Source organism: Sorex fumeus, unplaced genomic scaffold (assembly GCF_029834395.1).
Source record: "Sorex fumeus unplaced genomic scaffold, SorFum_2.1 ptg000051l, whole genome shotgun sequence".
NCBI classification, from domain to species: domain Eukaryota; kingdom Metazoa; phylum Chordata; class Mammalia; order Eulipotyphla; family Soricidae; genus Sorex; species Sorex fumeus.
In genome coordinates this window covers 10,176,818-10,197,199 of record NW_026606108.1, presented here as the reverse complement: position 1 = coordinate 10,197,199, position 20,382 = coordinate 10,176,818, and the positions used below count along the sequence as shown (strand labels likewise).

Genomic DNA, 20,382 nt, shown 5'->3' with positions numbered 1-20,382 from the left:
CTACCCGCTGTGCTATCGCTCCAGCCCCAGTACCAAAGATTAACAATTTTTTAAAATTTTTTATTTTGTACAGAATCAACCATATGAGATACACAGTTACAAAATTGTTCAGGATTGAATTTCAGTTATATAATGTTCCAATACCTGACCCTTTGCCAGTGTATATTTCCCACCACCAATGTCCTCATATTCCCTTCATTACCCAGAGTGAGCCTGCCCCCATAGCAGACATTGTTCTCTTTTCTTTCTCCCAGTTTTCCTTTTTAGGCACAATGGTTGTCAAGAGTGTTACTGAAAGAGTATCATGCATATCACTTGACCTCCTTTCAGCACCCAGATCTTGATCAGAGTAATCATTTCCAACCCTATTGATGTTGAAAAGAAATTTTGTTATTGGGCCACATCCTGGAGTGTTCAGGGATTACTCTTGGCTCCTCACTCAAGAACTGTTTGTGGCAATGCACAGTGGGCCATTGGGAGGCCAGTTTAAACTGGGATCAGCCATATGCAAGGCAAGAATCCTACCTATTGTGCTATAACTCTGATCCAGAAGCTGAAAATTTTTGACCAAACATTATGATTCCTCATGTTTCTAGTCAATTTGTTAAATTAAAGGCACTTACAGATTCCAAATTAACAGTCCCACGGTATTTGCTAATAATAATTATATTGATCTGTGTGTACATAAAGAAAATTCACACTGAAGAAAATTAATGCAGGCCAATAAACATTTTAAGTTCTCACATTTTTTTTCATTTTAATGAATCATCATGAGATACAGTTACAGACTTGCAAATGTTCGTGATCACATTGTAATCAAACAATGCTCGAGTACCCATCCCTCCACCAGTGCCCATTCTCCACCACCAATGTTCCCAGTGTCCCTCCCGCCACCCCCACACCTTCCCACCCCCTGCCTCTGTGACAGAAACATTCCTTCATTTACTCTCTCTCACCTTTTGGGTGTTATGGTTTACAACATGGGCACTAAGCAGCCATCATATTTGGTCCATAGCCTACTTTCAGCGTGAATCTACCAAGCTGAGTGATCCCTCCAATCATCATTTGCTTAGGAGTTCTCACATTTCTTAAGTTAGATACTAATCACAAAGTTCTCATTGAATTATAGATTAACACTCATGGACAACACAAGCTGGGCATCAAACCACACTGGATGGTCAGATTTTATCCTATTGGGATTCTTCACTCAATCGAATCACCCAGCTCTTCTTTGTGCCGTCATTTTTGTGGTTTTCCTGCTGGCCTTGTCTGGAAACAGCATTCTGATCCTTCTGATACACTGGGATATCAATCTCCATACTCCAATGTACTTTTTCATCAGTCAGTTGTCTCTCATGGATGTCATGTATATTTCAGTCACGGTGCCCAAGATGCTATTGGACCAAGTCATGGGTATAAACACAATTTCACCTTTTGAATGTGGGATTCAGATGTTCTTATATCTGACACTAGTAGGTTCAGAATTTTTCCTTCTTGCAGCCATGGCCTATGATCGTTATGTGGCCATCTGCCATCCACTCCATTATTCTAATCTTATGAACCGTAAAATGTGCTTCCTTTTGGTGTCTGCCTGCTGGTGTCTGGGAATGGTGGATGGGTTCATGCTCACACCTGTCACCATGACATTCCCATTCTGCAGATCTCGGCAGATCCAACATTTCTTCTGTGAGACCCCTGCTCTAATGAAGCTTTCTTGTTCAGACACAACCCTCTATGAGACGCTTATGTATGTATGCTGTGTCCTCATGCTTCTTATACCTGTAACAGCAATTTCAAGCTCTTATTATTTAATCCTTCTTACCATCTACAGGATGAAATCAGCAGAAGGCCAGAAGAAGGCATTTGCGACTTGTTCTTCTCATATGATTGTGGTTACTATTTTCTATGGGGCTGCTGTGTACACATACATGCTTCCCAATTCTTTTCACACACCTGAGAAGGACATGTTGGCCTCTGTTTTTTACACAATACTAACACCTGTTCTAAACCCATTCATATATAGTTTTAGGAACAAAGATGTCACAGCAGCTCTGACAAAAATGGTGAATGTGGGGGTTCTTATGCGCTGATCTTTAAAGTAAGTAATGTGTTTCTTCTTTTTACACATCAGAGTTTTATATCTTATTTTACATTATTCCTCAGATTATGATATAATAAACTGTCATCCCACATTCTGTTCAGACCTCTATGTTTCTTCGGGGGCCACATCATGAATTTCTCAGGATTTAATCCTACACTTGCACTCAAAAAATCTCTAGTAGTGCTCAGAGGAAGATATGGGAAGCCAGGGATGGAATCCTGAACATTGTACTCTCTCTGCAGGTACCATTCCAAATATTTTTTGGAATTGTTACTATAATGAAGTCACTATTTGCTTTCATTGACACATGTTGAAACAACCATTAAAAGAAATGGAGGGCTGGAGTGATAGCACAGTGGATAGGGCGCTTGCCTTGCACGCAGCCAACATGACCAACACAGGTCCGATTCCCAGCACCACATATGGTCCCCTGAGCACCGCCAGGAGCAATTCCTGAGTGCATGAGCCAGGAGTAACCTCTGAGCATCGCCGGGTATGACCCAAAAAGCAAAAAAAAAAAAAAAAGAAATGGAGAAAGGCAGTTTTCTAAAACATACTTTTCTCCTAGGAAAAATGAGCCAGAGATTTCCTACACTAAAAGTATATGTTCACTGAACTTGTGGGAATTTCAAAGTTATGTATTCTTTTGCTATAAACTAGAGCTCATTTTTTCCTCTCTCAATGGAATCCATTGAAAATTGCATTAAAATCAAAAGAAAACCAGTTTAGAAACAATGGAATTATCTCAGGAGAGATGAGCAAAGGCTCTGCAACACAGCTATGATGTGTACTGTGTTGAACTGCACTTATTCTGGGTCTACCCAATTTTTATCTCCATTTACTACAAAAATATAGTCACTTTTCCCTTCTGAATTCATTGAATCTCCCATTGCAATAAAATGGGGGAAAAGCTTTTCTTAAAACTCACTTGCTCCAAAAAAGAATTGATCTAGAGTTTCTCTGCACTACTCCTATGTGTAGTATGTTGAAAAGCACTTATTCGTGATAATGCCCAGTTTTCCTTCCTTTGCTCTAAAACTAGAAAGGCTTTTACCATTCTTTGAACTCCATTAAAACTTCATTGAAATCAGTGGGCAAAAGAATTTCCCTTCATTCCTTCAAAAACTAGAAATTGAGCTTCCATATGATCCCGCAATACCACTTCTAGGAATATACCTCAAGGGTGCACATTTCTACACAATAGAAATGACATCTGTATGTTCATTGCAGCACTGTTCAAAATAGCCAGAATCTGGAAACAGCCTGAGTGCTCAAGACGAAGGACTGGTTAAAGAAACTTTGGCACATCTACACAATGGAATACTATGCAGCTGTTAGGAGAGATGAAGTCATGAAATTTGGTTGTAAGTAGATGGACATGGAGAGTATCAAGCTAAGTGAAATGAGTCAAAAAGAGAGGGACAGGCATGCACTAATTTGTGTATTATAAAATAACATAATATGAGACTAACACCCAAGGACAGTAGACACAAGGGCCAGGAATATTGCCCCACGGTTGAAAGCCTGTCTTATGATCTGGGGGGAAAGGCAATTGGAATAGAGAAAGGATACTAAGACAATAATGGTTGGAGGAAACATTGGGGATGGGAGATGTGTGCTGAAAGATAAAGGACCAAATGTGATCATCTCTCAGTATCTGTATTGAAAACCATAATGCCCAAAAGTAGAGAGAATGGCAGAAATTTTTTGCTATTTTGACATTTTGATGTCAAGAGGCAGGGGGGATGGTTGGAAAGGGGGGTAAGGGGGCATACTGGAGACATTGGTGGTGGAGAATGTGCACTGGTAAGGGATGGATGTTTGATCATTGTATGACTGAAACTCAAATATGAAAGCTTTATAACTGTATCTCACAGTGATTTAATAAACAAAAAATTTTAAAATGAATTGTCCTAAAAATACACTTTCCCTGTGAAGAAAAGGGCAGTTTAAGCAATCCTGCACTATAGTTATATATAGTATTGAACTGCATATTTCATGTACATATCCAGTATTCTTTTCCTTTAAAAATGTGGTCATTTCCTTTTGATTGAAATCTTTTGATCTCCCATAAAAATCTGTGAGGAAACACAGTTACTTTTTTTATTTTTTTTATTTTATGAGGTAGTTCACAATAGTTGATGACATTTAATATTCAAACACCAATCCTACCACCATTACACCTTTCCATCACCATATTTTGGGTGTTTCCATACTGAACCCCAATCCCTGTTCCAAAGCAGAACCAAAATAATGTATTTTGTATTGTTTGTTATGAAAAAACACAGAAAATGCTACAAAAAGTATCATTGTAGAAAAGAGTGTGAAGATTATTCTATTTCAACAGGAGTCATTAAGACCTTCTATAGGATATCATTAACATGTTGTTAAAGTTTGAGCCTTGTGTACTTTTATATATACATATATATGTTTAAAAAAAGATAAATATATATATATATGTCCCTCTAATATAGGTTACCTACTACTGTGAACCCTATCAAATGTGGTGTTGTGCTCTTGGATTATGGGTAGGGAGTGCTGTATGGAGTGTTGTGTGGCCTCAAATGTGGCCTCAAGGTCCAGGAATAGGTTCAATCATAGGTAAGACTTGGTTCAAGTGCATGGTAAGAAGCCTCGAGCATGGTGGTGGTTGAGTTCTGGAGGTTTTCAGCTGCTGGTTTCTTTGGGGCAGAAAGGGCTCTCACCCAGCTCCCCCTAGGGCACTAAAGTGAAAAAAACAGGAGCAGGGTCTGGTGGCATGGTTATGGCAAGAGTCATGTTATGCTCCCTTCCAGGAGAGGCAACACAGTTCTACAGAAAGAATAAGCGAGACTAACTTTACTGCAATGATACTATATGTAGGATCTTCAAACAAACTTCTAGTGGGAATGTACAGTTTTGTCTTTTACTATAAATTCCAGCTCACTTTTAAACTGCATTTTATATATGGTGGGCTGGAGCGATAGCACAGCAGGTAGGGCGTTTGCCTTGCAAGCGGCCAACATGGCCAAGCCGAGTTTGATTCCTCCACCCCTCTCAGAGAGCCCGGCAAGCTACCGAGAGTATCTCACCCACACGGTAAAGCCTATCTAGCAAACTACCCGTGACGTATTCAATATGCCAAACACAGTAACAAGTGTCACAATGAAGACGTTACTGGGCCTGCTTGAGCAAATCGATGAACAACGGGAGGACAGTGACATATAAAGTAGCATCGAAAAGAATGAAAAAATTCACTTTAGTAGCAACATAATTTTCTCAGGAAAGAGTGAGCGAAAACTTAGCTGCACAACAATATCTCCAACTACAATGGCTCTTTTGTTCTTAAAATAAAGTCCTTTGCTTTGCTTTTAGAACTATTTCCTTTCTTTGAAATCCCCTGAGACTCCCACTGAAATCAGTTTGAAACTCACTTTCCTAAAATCGCATGTTTGTGGTAAGGAGTTGTTCAAAAATAATATACTATAGGGCTGGAGTGATAGCACAGCAGGTAGGGCATTTGTCTTGCACACAGCCAACCTGGGTTCAATTCCAAGCATCCCATATGGTCCCCTGAGCATTGCCAGGAATTATTTCTAAGTGCAAAGCCAGGAGTAACTCCTGAACATCCCCAGGTGTGACCCAAAAATCAAAAGATGATGATAATAATAATAATAACAATAACAATAATATACTATGTCCCAATAGAGAAAGGAAACAAAAAGCCTATCAGTCAAATTTCTCCAAATATTAGTTTCCATTTTTAAAATACTTAATTGAAAATAAAATCACCTTCAAAGTCAAGTATTTGATATGCTTGAACATGCAAATATCATCGAATGAACACCAAAATTTATTTTAGATACACCCTGACTCCCACACTTGTAGGGATCATGGCTGGAATTAATTACTTCCCACAAATAAATGAATATTTATTTATTTTATATGAAAGTTCTCTACACTAGGAAACAAAATCAGTAATACAAGTCTGAATTCAACATAGAAGAACATCACCAATGTTTAAATCACACCTAGTTATAAATTTGATTATGCTTCCAATTAAGCTACATTTTAACTGGTGTACCACATTTTCTAGACTTTTAACTAGTTACATTAAATATCCTACACCTTTCTTGTATCACTTGATCCTTTCAAATAGTTCACAATATTCCTAAAACATTCCAAATCGTGTATGTGTTTTCAACATACTCTTCCAGTAGTCATCGTTTCTGAAATTGATGATCCTAAGTCAGTTTGAGTCATATTTGAGTAAAGAGAGACTAGCATAGAATTTATGTCTAGAAAAGAAGATACAGTGCAAGAAAACATAGGAGATGAATTGTCTACAGGTATTTCATCCTCCCATTACATAGCTTTATTGGCAACACCAATTTCACCAAGATGAAAGACTATTCATTTACTGACTCATTAGTAGTGAAACATGATTTATAAATTTCAAATTCCAATTTAAATTAAGCCTTCATTTTTACTGTATTATCATCTAAGTTACCCACCTTTGAAACCGTTAAAATTTCAACTTAAAATTTCAACTTAACCTTAAAATTTCAACTCCACGAAAGAAGTAGTATGTTGTCAACATTTCTGTTGTGGTTTTATCATTACATTCTTGGTCTGACAGGTTATATATTATAGTGACATTCTGACGTCAAGAGAAAAATAAAATCAAGAGTGAATGTTAAATATTCTCCTAAAATAGTCCACATAGATATGAATCCAATTGTGCAGTGTTCACAAGATTAGGTAAGTACTTCTAGTCCTATATTTCTTTCAAATAAGAATGTAGCATTTATGGGGGTATGGTGCTGCCAACAGGTCAGTCTGCACCTCTGAGGCGAGTGCACATTCAGACTTCCAGATCCCCCAAAATTGCTGCTGTGCCTTTGGCCAGACCCCAAAAACTTGGGGCAAAGTTTACCAAGAAAGTAAACAAACAAAAGTTAGGTATGTGGGAGACACACCCACAAACCACCTCCAGCTCAGCTATATAATTGGAGGCAAGGCCTCTCTGGTTCCTGATCGAACTGCTTAACAGCCATGATCCCAGAGACTCAGAGACAAGTCTCAAAATCCAGCGGATTTTGGCAGAAATGCATCTGATCCCTGCAGTGGGTTACCAGCGCCGAGCCACCCAAGGTGGGAATAGGTTTCATGCCTTGGCCTGTTCTCCCTGGCGGTCCAGTGGCCGCCATCCTCCAAAGGTCACTGGACAGTCAGATTTAGGCCCGCAGTGATGAGACACGTGGGGCCTCATGGGATGGGGGTGGAACTGGCCCTTTCCTCCCCACCCCAATGAGACCCCGAGTCGCTGCCCACAAACGGCCTCTCTGGCTCCTAAGCAAGCCGCTTAATGGCCAAGATCCCAGAGACTCAGAAACAAATCTCGAAACCCAGCGGCTTTTGGCAGATATGCATCCAGTCCCTGAAATAGGTTACCAGCAATGGATCACCCCAGGTGGGAATGGGTTTCATGCCTTAGCCTGTTCCCCCTGGCATCCCAGTGGCCGCCATCCTTCAGAGGCCAATGAACAGTCAGGTTTGGGCCCGCAGTGACAAGACATGCGGGGCTTCATGGGATGGGGGTGGAGCCAGTTCTTTCCTCCCTGTCCCAATGAGACCCTGAGTAGCCGCCCACGAACAACCTCTCTGGCTCCTGATCAAGTCTGCCAAAACCTGCTGGGTTCTGAGATTTGTCTCTGAGTTCTGGAATCATGGTTGTCAAGCAGGTTGATCAGGAGTCAGAGAGGCTGTTCGTGGGTGGCGACTCGGGGTCTCACTGGGACAGGGCCGGCTCCACCCCCATCCCATGAGGCCCCACATGTCTCATCACTGAGAGCCCAAACCTGACTGTCCAGTGGCCTCTGGAGGATAGTGGCCACAGAACCACCAAGGGAGAGCAGGCGAAAGGACAACACCCTTTCCCAGAGACCATGATCCCAGAGACTCAGAAACAAATCTCAGAACCTAACGGCTTTTGGCAGAAATGTGTCCAGTCCCTGCAATAGGTTACCGGCACTGGGATACCCCAGGTGAGAATAGGTTTCATGCCCCTGCCTGTTCCCCCAGTGGCCACCATCCTCCAGAGGTCACTGGACAGTCTGGTTTAGGCTCACAGTGACAAGAGACGTGGGGCCTCATGGGATGGGGGTAGAACTGGCCCTTTCCTCCCCACCCCAATGAGACCCCCGAGTCACCGCCCACAAATAGCCTCTCTGGATCCTGATCAAGCTGCTTAATGGCCATGATCCCAGAGACTCAGAAACAAATCTCGGAACCCAGCGACTTTGGGCAGAAATGCATCTGGACCCCGCAGTAGGCTACTGTAGCCAGGCCACCCCAGGGGGGAAAGGGTGCTGTCCCTTCGCCTGCTCCCCCTTGGTGGTTCAGTGGCCACTATCCTCCAGAGGCCATTGGACAGTCAGGTTTGGGCTCTCAGTGACAAGACATGTGGAGCCTCATGGGATGGGGGTGGGGCCGGCCCTGTCCCAGCGAGACCCCGAGTCGCCACCCACAAACAGCCTCTCTGACTCCTGATCGACCTGCTTGACAGCCATGATCCCAGAGACTCAGAGACAAATCTCAGAACCCAGCAGGTTTTGGCAGAAATCCATCCAGATTTAATTGTTAAAATTTTGGAATTTCAAAATCGCTCAGCCTCTACTACAGCCGCACAACTTCATATGTTGTTCATGCCAGCAATAGAAAACAAACTGTCTACTGTTGCCTTTTTGGTAGATCTGAGTGTTGGAACAAAATCTCAAGTAATAATGGTGGGCCTGGTGTCAAAATATTGAATGTAATTAAAGTAGAGAGAGAGTAATGTGGAAATCATCTGCCCCACAGGTAGGGGGAGGGTGTGGATGGGGGTATACTGAGGGTTTTGGTGGCGGAGAATGGGCACTGGTGAAGGTATGGGTGTTTCATTGTGTGACCGAGATTTAAACCCGAAAGCTTTGTAACTGCTCTCACGGTGATTCAATAAATAAAATTATAAAAATGAAAAAAAAAGTAAGGTGGATTTCATGCCCAATTTAATCAGCCTAATCAGTGGCTGAATAAATAGCAGTACTCCTACATTTAAAAAAAAAAAAAAGAAGAAGAATGTAGCATTTAGTCACAAAAGCACATACAAATCATTAACTTAACCTAAAAATGAATCCACTTATATTCTTCCCCTTTTTTATTTTTATTTTTTTGTACTAGGCCTTGCTGTGGGACGCAGCTCAGTGGCTGGAAGAATATTCTGGATAGTGTGAGGCAAAGCATGTTCCCCCAGTTCAGGTTTCCAACCCAAATGAGTTCATATTTATAATGAATGTTTAGAATGACAATATAAAATATTAATGATATTAAAGTCTCATGAAAGTTCTTAACAAATAATCTAAAAATGAGTTTTTTACTAAATAAGAGACTTTCATACTTACTTTCTGTGTTCTTTCCTTGAGCACAAATTTATCAGGAAAAGTACTTAACAGTTAAGGATCCAACATAAGTTTTTTCTGAGAATCCGTAAAACCCACTACTTTAACAACAGCTGCCCGAGAACCAGTGTTACAAACAGAAAAAAAACAATTCTGTTTTTTTTCCAGGTATTCAATCTTTCATTTTTATCATGTAGTTGTCTAATAATTTTTAAAATCTCCCAAAGGAAGATTACTTGTTCCTCTGTAGCCAGACAAGGGTATCAAAGGCACAGCATATATACATCCAAAATTATTTTTATGTAAACAGAAACAGGATCGTAGTCTGAGAAGAAAACATAGATTTAATACAATTCAAGTCACTAAGCTTTGCGTACTCTGGCTCATAGCTTGTTAGCTCACACTTTCTGTCCAGCAATATATTAAAGACTTTGCCTTAAAATAAAACACAAATCAGAAAATTATAAAGTCATTTACTTTCCAATACACTGAGAGTCATTATTAAGAGGATGAAAGAAAAATTTTAAAGATTAGTACAGAATGGGTGCTTAAGAAGTGTTCAGGGTGAAGCATACTGATGCATTTAAGATGCACAAAAATTGAGGAATGTTTTAGAGATGTGACTTAAAAGTAAAACACTAATTGTATCTTCTAGAGTATGTGACTTCCCCATGTAATTCCTTTAAATTTTCAGTAATTCTGAACTGTCAACATGAAGCATTGGGGATAGGAAAAAATAGAGTCTGGTAGTGTTGGCCAAGCACAGGCAGAAGGCGGTGCCTCAAAGGGATCAAACAGATGCCAATAACTCAAACCAAACAGATGCCAAGACTCTGGAAGCAAAGGTTTAGACTAAGCCGGACTTGAAGGTGTCAAATGGCACTGTTCTGGGGCCAGACTGCTTTCAAGAGGACAGTGTTATCAGAACCAGGGTCCCTGTGATGCGCGGGAAGGGCAGTTTCCCAGCTATCCACAGACAGAATCGCTGTTGGTGTGGCTCAGAGAGAGAGCAGCATTGCCAGTGGGAGGGGCTACGCCCAATACTGGTGGGCGAAAGGAAGCGTGGGGACAGGATGCAGAGTGGGAAGCCCACCCCACCCCTGAGGTATACCACCTGGCCCCACCGTGCTGAGCAGAGAGTGACAGCTTCACCCCAGGGCTGTGGGATGAAGACTCTGGCCACTCCTGGAACTGCGAGCAGCTGACAGGGCTTCACACGTTATTCTTGGCCCTTCCTTCACAGACGCTGGCAGTGATGGAGTGGGGTGTGCCGGCCCTGACCCTGCAGGGTGGCCGAGGCCAGCTTCATTTTGCACCACCCAGTCGACCTGCAGCAGTTCCTGGGTCAGGGGGCATGCCCAAGGCAACTGCCCCAGGGCTGGATCCACTTTCCAAGGGATGGGGGTTCCCTGAATCTCTAGACAGGCATATCAGAGCTTCAGGTGGCTCCGCAGAGAAGGCGCTGATCCCACTTTCTCCAGGTCTGCATTCATTTGGAGAGGCTCCTTGCCCTCTGCTTGGAAATGAAACTTCACCTCTGAAGTTTTCCACAGTCTGTTCCTCCAATGGGATTGAACAGGCTCAAAGTAATCCACAGTTCAAGTATTGAAAATTCTAATAACACCAATATCATCTCAACTAACGTCATAAAGAAATCCACATGGTACTAACTCACACACAAACACACATACAAAGTCAGTTTACACAAGGAAAAATAGATTTGTAGTTGTGATACAAAGAATTGGAAGTTAGAAAACTTTTATTTTTTTTTTAATTTGGGTCTACACTGAGCTGCTCAGGGGACCAAGCATGGCACTGGGGGTCAAAGCAGGATTGGCTGCAAGGCACGCACCTCCCCTCTGACTCTCTCTCTCTCCTGTCCCCTAGTCACTGTTTTACAAAAAATATGTGGATGCTAAAGAAGGTATGTACATAAAATGTACATAGATAAAAGACCAGAGGTAAGTAATTTTGTGTAAAAATTTAAAGGATTTGGGGGAGGATAAACTGATGATAAATATGTACGTAAAATAGTTTTTTAAAAATGGGGAACAAAAAAAGTTTCCAATGATATTAATGTGGTAGGAATCAACAAAGAGCCACCCACCAACTCTCCCACCCACTATCCATAACACTGCAGATGCGCTAAAATAAGCAAATTTTGCCTGTATTCTAAGTCTTTCCTTTGTCTGGTTAATGGTTCTGCTTTCTTAATTTAAAAAAAAAAAAAGCAGTAGCTCTAGTCTAGGGCTTCTTAAACTTTTGCCACTCAAGATCCCTTTTGGAATGCCCTGCCACAGAGGCGGGATGGGGTGGGGGATAGGATGAGGGTGGTGGGAGTGATAAGGGGGTCGTTGGTGGTGGTGAATGGGCACTGGTGAAGGGATGGGTACTCGATCATTGTATGACTGAAATATAAGCACGAAAGTTTGTAAGTCTGTAATTGTACCCCACGGTGATTCATTAAAAAATAAAATAAAATAAAACACTGTCCTCCCGTTGTTCATCGATTTGCTCGAGCGGGCCCAGTAATGTCTCCATTGTGAGACTGCTTATTACTGTGCTGGAGTAATAGCACAGCAGTAGGGCGTTTGCCTTGCACACAGCCAGCCCGGCTGAGCCAGGTTTGATTCCTCCACCCCTCTCGGAGAGCCTGGCAACCTACCGAGAGTATTCAATATGCCAAAAATAAAAAATAAATAATTTTTTTTTGCTTTTTGGGTCACACCCAGCAATGCACAGGGGTTACTCCTGGCTCTGCACTCAGGAGTTACTCCTGGCAGTGCTCAGGAGACCATATGGGATGCTGGGAATCGAACCTGGGTCAGCCGCGTGCAAGGCAAACACCCTACCCGCTGTGCTATCTCTCCAGTCCTAAAAAATAAATAAATTTTTAAAAATTTAAAAAATTAAAAAAACCCTTTGGGCCTGAACAAAGTCTTAGATATTCCCAGATATATAGATTTGGCCCAGAGAAGCTTTAGAAAGAGCTAGAAGGCTCAGAAATGAATCATGACCCCTGGGGGACAGACCGTTTGAGCTTCAGGGTTGTGAAGGTCACGCCCAGGGGGTCTGAGTGTCCATTTCCTAGACCCAGGCTCCTGCTTCTGGGCCATACCATGGCATGGCTGCATCTGTCACCACCCACATTTATAGTTTTCCTGACAGGAGTGCACTGTGGATGAGCTCCAGCCTGACCTTTGACAGGTGCTGGGAATACATCAGTGAGACAGGTGGGAAGGGGGTTTGTTTGGAAGTTTCCTGTGACCTCTGACCCACCCCACTCCCCAACCTTCAGGAAATTTGCAACCTTGTAGCACATTTTCACCCACAAGGAAAGAAACTATTGTAATGCAGGTGTAACTGGGAGTGAATGGGGACCCCTCTTCAGCCGCCTAGGCCTGCCCTGGGATCCCAGATTTATCTGGCCTCCTGCCCCTTTGCAGAATAAAGTCCCTCGTTCCCCCAAAACCCCCCCAGAAATCTACCTTTTTGTTTGTTTTTCTTTGGGGGTCACTCAGTGGTCTAGGGCTTACTTCTGACTCTGCACTCAGAGGTCACTCCCAGAGGATCTCAGGGAGGTGTCAGAGATTGAACCCAGGACAGCTGCGTTCAAGGTAAGTACCCTACCCATTGTCCTATGTCTCAGCATCAATAGTAGCACTGCATGTAGCACTGTCGTATCATTGTTCATCGATTTGCTCAAGAAGGCACCAGTAACATCTCCATTGTGAGACTTGTTGTTGCTGTTTTTGGCATATCGAATATGCCACGGGGAGCTTGCCAGGCTCTGCCGTGGGGGCAGGATACTCCCGGTAGCTTGCTGGGATCTTCGTGAGGGAGAGGAGGAATCTAACCCAGGTTGGCCACATGCAAGGTAAACACCCTACCTGCTGTGCTATCGCTCCAGCCCAAGTCCATTATTATGACTATTAAACTTTAGTTCATGAAATAAAATAGTTGGACAAAATGAAGTAGAAGTCCTTGATAAAGTTCACCTCTTTTTGTAAAAATGCAAACAAAACAACCTAGGAATAGGTACCTATGTGTTGAGGTTTTCGTCTCACTCAACTCAACACTCAATAGGATACATAAGAAATGAGAAACGGTGGGCTATGGCGCAGGCCAGCCAGCTCGCAGGCCAGGTGCAGGCAGGAAGCAGAGACTGCGTTCCATGGACCGGAAGCGGCCTACCGAGGCTCTTCCTAGACGCCAGTCGAAGGATGGGTGACAGGTGGACTCCCAGGTGTTGTCCAATCTCTCCCTTTGGGGCACAGTCGTAGTCGTTGTTACAGCCGTAGTCTTAGTTAGCAGAGTTCCATCATCCTAGTCTCCTCGCAGACTTCAAAGTCTCCAAAGTCTCAGTTTTCCTTCTCCTCTTCTTGTTCTCTTCATTGTTCAGCACCAATTATACATGCTTTTAAAGGAAAACTGTGAGGTCAGAGCAATAGTAAGTGTGTAGGGCACTTGCCTTGCACTGAGCCAACCTAGGTTCAATTCCTGACATGGCATAAGGCCTTCCCCCAAGCATGCCAGGAGTGAAATCTGAGCACAGAGCCAGGAATGTGTCCAGGTGCGTCCCAAACTCCATCCCCCCTCCCCGCCAAGAAAAACATTTTTAAAGTACTGTGAAACCAACCTTCAGGATGGTTTTAGAAATAGCGTACTCCAAGGAGTGCATGGCAAAATAGCAAGAAAATATAATTTCCTTCTCAAACAAAGCTACAATTTTTTTTCTTACAATTTCTAAGAAACTCTGGACAGGAGCTACTCTGTGGAAATCCACTGATTGGATGCAGAATTGAAATGGTAGCACTCAGGAATCGCCATGGTTGAAACACAAATACGACCACCAATGAGGAGTAGCCAGCAAAGAATCAGGCCCTCTTTTGCAGACCACAACACCCAAAAGGAGAGAAAGAACACAGGGGATTGCCCTGCCACAGAGACAGGGGGGATGGGGGGATGGGGGTGGGAGGGATATTATCCATGGTGGTGGAAAATGGGCACTGGTGGAGGGATGGGTATCTGAGCATTGTATAATTGAAACCAAAGCACAAAAAATTGTAAATCTACAACTTTAAAAAAAATAAAATAAAATAAAGGGAAAAAAAAGTGACTGTCATAGATGCAAGTTTGGGGGTAGGGTGGGTGGAAGAAAAAATGGTGACATTAGTAGAGAGAAGTGCACGCTGGTGAAGAGACTGGTGTTGGAAAATTGTAGCATGAGACTCAATAGTGAATGACTCTGTAGGTTTGTAACTCATGGTGATTCAATAAAAAATAAAGTAAAAAAATAAAAAAATAAAAAAAAATAAATAAAAATAAAAAAAAAAAAAAGAATCAGGCCCTACTCCAGGACCTCACGTCTACCCACAAAGACCCCAGGGTACGTGGATCAGATCAGAGGTCCCACACTGTATCCACAGAGCATCCAAATGCCTGGGGAATAACAGGTGAGGATTTTTGTTTGGGGGCTCCTGGCAAAGCTCAGGGGACCCTATGGGATGACGAGGATCGAACCCAGGTTAGCCGCGTGCAAGGCAAACACTTTCCCGCTGAACTACGGTTCTGGTCAATAACAGAGGAGTTGAAGTGAATTTGACCCATTTCGTAGATAGAAAATGAAAATCTGTGCTAACAGTTTTCAACCACTAGGTGGCGCTGGCCAGCCTCTGTGTCCCCCTGTTGTCATGATGGGGAAACCACACCCAACTGGTGGCAGTGGGGGGTCTCAGACCCCCCCACTTCAAAGAGCCGGGGGCTCCACCCTTTCACTAGTACTGGCTTTAACAGAGAGTGGCACTGGGGGCCCAGCAGGAACAGCTTAAGGCCTCCCATCCGGGGGGCTGCCTCCCCCCTTCCCTGCACCTGCCTCGTCAGCCCTGCTGCCCACTTGCCACGGCCACCACAGGCAGGCAGCTGCTGCTTGTCCTCGTGGCCACCTCCCCTGGACACTTGGCTCTCTTGCCTGCTCTCAGAGGTGCAATTCTCAGGGCGTGATGGAGTCCCCAGGACTGAGAAGACTCCCCCAGGATCAGGAGTTTAGCACTAGCCTCCCCGTGAGGGCGTGACCACCCCAGCCCCCCAGCCCTTAATCAGCAACCCCACCCACACCTGCAAATCCCAGGGTGGTCTGGGGCAGACTTTGAGTTGGGGGGCCTTCCTCCTAGCCTCCTCACCCTCCCTGGGTATTCAGCGCTTCCCAGCAGGTAGGAAGGAGGCTGGGTGACTTGCAGACAACTGCGTTGGGGGTGCCTGATGCTGTGCAGGGAGACAGGGCATTCACTGTGTCCGTTTGTTAATCACTGTCACTGTCCGTCCATTATTCATCGATTTGCTCTAGCAGGCCCAGTAACGTCTCCATTGTGAGACTTGTTGTTACTGTTTTTGGCATATCAAATACGTCAGGGGTACCTTGCCAGGCTTTGCCGTGCAGGAAGCTCTGGGTAGCTTGCCAGGCTCTCCGAAAGGGGCAGAGGAATTGAACTCCGGCTGGTCAGGTCAGCCACGTGCAAGGCAAATGGCCTACCACTGTGCTATCGCTCCAGCCCCTGTTTGTTAATACTCAGTCTAATATCCGTTTATTCATGTAATCAGGGCACTGACTGTTGATTAATACTCAGCCTAATAGCCATCTATTAATACTCAGTCTAGTATTCATTTATTCATATAGTCAATGCATTCACTGTGTCTGTTAATACTCAGTCTAATATCATTTATTAATATACATCAGTGCATTTACTGTGCCAATTTAATACTCAGTCTAATATCCATTTATTAATATAGTTACTGCATCTGTTAATATTCAGTCTAATATCTGTTTATTAATAATACTCAGACTAATATTCATTTATTAATACTCAGATAATATTCATTTATTCATAGTGCACGCACTGTTTATTAATACTCTGCCTAATACACATTTATTAATACTTAGTCGTCGGATATGTCGTTCCCAACATTTTTCCTTTCAAAATCCAACATGCCATTTCATCGGTAAAGAAGCAAACAGCACCCAGCCCAGACAAGATCAGACCTGAACAACTTAAGAATCTGCCATCAGTTCTCATCAATACATTGGCTCAGCTCCTCACACGCTACCTGTCTGAATGCAAGATTCCGTCCCAATGGAAAACCAGCAGGACTGTACTACTGTACAAGAAGGGAGATATCCACAACATTGGCAACTATCGCCCGATCTGCCTGTTGTCTGTCGTCTACAAGCTGTTCACGCGAGTCATCCTAAATAGGATTGGCAGAACACTAGATGAAGGGCAACCATGCGATCAAGTCGGGTTCCAAAAAGGATTCAGCACCATCGACCATTCCACAAGATAACCAAGCTCATTGAGGTTTCTCGGGAGTTCAAGATGCCACTCTATCTAACGTTCATTGATTTAAAGAAGGCCTTTGATTTTGTTGAGACTGAAGCGGTCATCAAAGCCCTAGCCAAACAGGGCGTTCAAACTCAATACATCAGGATCCTCCATGAGTTGTATTACGAATTCACTACCAGGATCTCACCATTCTACAAGGAAGTGATCATCCATGTCAAGAGAGGGATTCGGCAGGGTGATACTTTTTCACCAAAACTCTTCAGTGCCTCCCTCGAGAACGTCATGCGACGACTGGAATGAGAAGGAATGGGAGTGAAGATAGACAGTCAGCAACTACACCACCTCCACTTCGCTGATGACATCATTCTAATAACACCAAACATTAGCCAAGCGGCACAAATGCTGGCCGATTTTGACTGTGAGTGCGGAAAGGTCAGACTACAGCTGAATCTCACAAAGACAGTGTTTATGAGAAACAGTGTCGTTCCTGACGTTCCATTCACTCTCAACAGGATGACTATCTCCAAATGCAACAATTATGTGTACCTAGGTCGAAAAGTCAACATGACGAATGACCTGGCACCTGTGTTGCACAAGAGGAAGAGAGCGGCTTGGGAGGTCTTCAAGAGCATCGAAGAAATAGCTAAGAGAATGAAGAACCTCTGGCTCCAGGCACATCTCTTCGATTCCACTGTTCTTCCTGCATTAACATACGTCTCAGAGACCTGGGCCCTATGAAAACAGGATGAGAACGCTGTTCGCTATTTGGGTTTCCCAAAGAGGAATCAAAAGAGCTATACTTGGAGTATAAAGTTTCATTCAAGTGAGAGAAAGAATCCAGAATTCTGACCTCCGTCAATGGTCAAGAATCAGGGATGCTGTCTCATTTGCCAAGACATCGAAAATCAGATGGGCTGAACACATAATGCGACTTGGAGATGACCGCTGGACTAGAGCCGTTACCTGCTGGATTCCACAGGACATCAAAAGATCGCATGGCCACCCACCTACGAAATGGTCAGACTTCTTTGTCAAGACCCTGAACAATCAGTTTGAAGCTCTTCGTGTTCCTAGAGCAAACAGACGCCATTGGGCTACACTAGCATGCGACAGGGACAAATGGAGACGTTACTGGCGCCCGCTCGAGCAAATCTACGATTAATGGGAAGTCAAGTGATCAAGTGATCAAGTGATTAGCAACGGACACAGTGATAGCACAGCAGTAGGGCGTTTGCCTTGCATGCGGCTGACTCGGCCAACCTGGGTTTGATTCCTCTGCCCCTCTCAGAGAGCCCGGCAAGCTACTGAGAGTATCCTGCCCGCACGGCAAAGCCTGGCAAGCTACTCCTGACGTATTCAATATGCCAAACACAGTAACAAGAAGTCTCACGATGGACGTGTTACTGGGTCTGCTGGAGCAACTTGATGAACAACGGGAGGACAGTGCTAAACTGAGTATATTAATAAACAGATATTAGACTTAACAAACGGACACAGTGAATGCACTGACTATATAAATAAAAGGATATTAGACTAATATTAGACTAATATCCGTTGCTAATACTCAGTCTAATACAGTTAGAACTGGAGATGCTCTTGATGGACTTGTCCCACTTAGAGGCGAGAAGCAGGGTCTCCGCTCCTTCAGCGTCTCCGAGCTGGGAGCCTGTGCAGGACTGAGCAGGGGGTCTGGAGTCCCAAAGGCTCAGCAGTTAGGGATGGGTTCAGTGGGGGTCTACAGCCCTGCGGATTTTTCTGGGAGGGCTAGCAGAGGCAAGGTTGATCTCCCACGGCTCCATCCTCTCCTGCATAGCTGCTCTGCTAAGCTGTAACAGTAACATTGCTGAGCAGCCACTACTGCAAAACAGCTTTCTCCTGAGCATGGCCCCAACAGCATGAGAGAAGGCTTTGGTTCTGCGGGGTAGGAAACTGAGGACTCAGCAGGGGAACCACCCTTGGCACAGAGCAACTTCCTCTACAGTTAAGAATTGAGGCTGCATTCTCCCCAATACCGCGCCCGCCGGGCTGTTTCTTTACAGTGTCATCGAAAGCAGAGATCCACGCCTCTTCACCAGTGACAACCAATGAGCAAGTCTTCCAGCCACGGTGCCAAGTGACAGGAGGATACTGACATACAAAGAAAAGTGCTAGCCACAACCAGAGCAAAAAAAATGTTCATACAGACACTCACAGCCAGAGGGGGAGGGGGGGAATTCCACTGACACCGTGCTGTAACAAGCAGTGACTTCCTGCAAGCTCAAATTCATACTTCTTCAAATGAAACTGACCTCAGTATTGCACATTCAGCATTTGCTATTCAAATTAGCCTTTTCCACATAAAATTCACTCCCTTACTGTCCAATAATACTCTATTGAAAATCAAACTATACCTGGCCCACATTTAAAATGCATGTTTATAAAGTAACAAAATAGGAGACTAACACCCAAGAATAGCCGAGATAAGTACCAGGAGGTTTACTCCATGGCTTGGAGGCCAGCCACACATGCTAGGGGAAAAGGCAGCTCAGATAGAGAAGAGAGCACCAAATAAAGGGTGTTGGGAGGATCCTCCCAGGATGGGAGAAGCATGCTGAAAGTAGACTATAGACCGAACACGATTGCCACTCAATGCCTCTTTTGCAAACCATAGCACCCAAAAGGAGAGAGAGAACAAAAGGGAATGCCCTGCCACAGAGGCAGGGTGGGATGGGGGAGAGAGGGGGTGGGAGGGATACTGGGATCCGTGGTGGTGGAAAATGAGCACTGGTGGAGGGATGGGTACTTGATCATTGTATAACTGAAACCCAAGCACAAAAATTTGTAAGTCTACAACTGTACCTCATGGTGTTTCACTAATAAAAAATTTTTAAAAATTAAAATTAAAAAATAAATAAATAAAAAATAAAATAAAATGCATGTTTATTTTAAAAGACTAAAATTGACAAAAAGTGAAATTAATTAGAAAAGGGGTAAGTATCAAATTGAAATTGAAATGAAATTAACTAGTTAAGGGGTAATATCAATTCCATGATTTTTTAAGCAATAAAACACTTTGAAATGTAAATTCACACTATAAACCAAAGTGAAACATTTACAAAATAAATGTATCCATGTAAAAATAGATTGACAAATTGCCACCCAAAAAGATCTGAATTAAACTCAATAAACTACTTAAGGAAAACAATATATATCAATAGCATATAAGCTGCAAAAAAAAAAGTGAAATGGAGAACTGATCTGATATGGTGAATTAAGAGGGATAAACAGCCAATAGAACTTCAAAATTCGTGAACATCAAACAGTAAATTAGATTTTAAAAGGTAAAAGAAGAGCAAAACAAGAGCAGCTTCATTTCCAAAATCAACATATTATTTTAAAAATGGTTGTCAGTGCAAAAGACTGATTCTCAGCGTCAGCCTTCAATTAATTGGAAGTGCAAAGGGTGGACCAGATCTGATAATGAGTGAAGTTGAGAACGAAGGGCAAATTTACACAACCAATCACAGACCACAACTGATCTGCC

General features: G+C 43.3%; 1 protein-coding gene across 1 annotated transcript; it reads left to right on the top strand.

Moving 5' to 3' along the window:
* The first annotated feature begins 1,139 nt into the window (after positions 1 to 1,139).
* On the top strand, positions 1,140 to 2,090 carry LOC130032987 (olfactory receptor 2T29-like). Its single transcript, XM_056124689.1, has one exon. It carries the CDS (start codon positions 1,140 to 1,142, stop codon positions 2,088 to 2,090), a length of 951 nt encoding a protein of 316 aa, XP_055980664.1.
* The last annotated feature ends 18,292 nt before the right edge of the window (positions 2,091 to 20,382 follow it).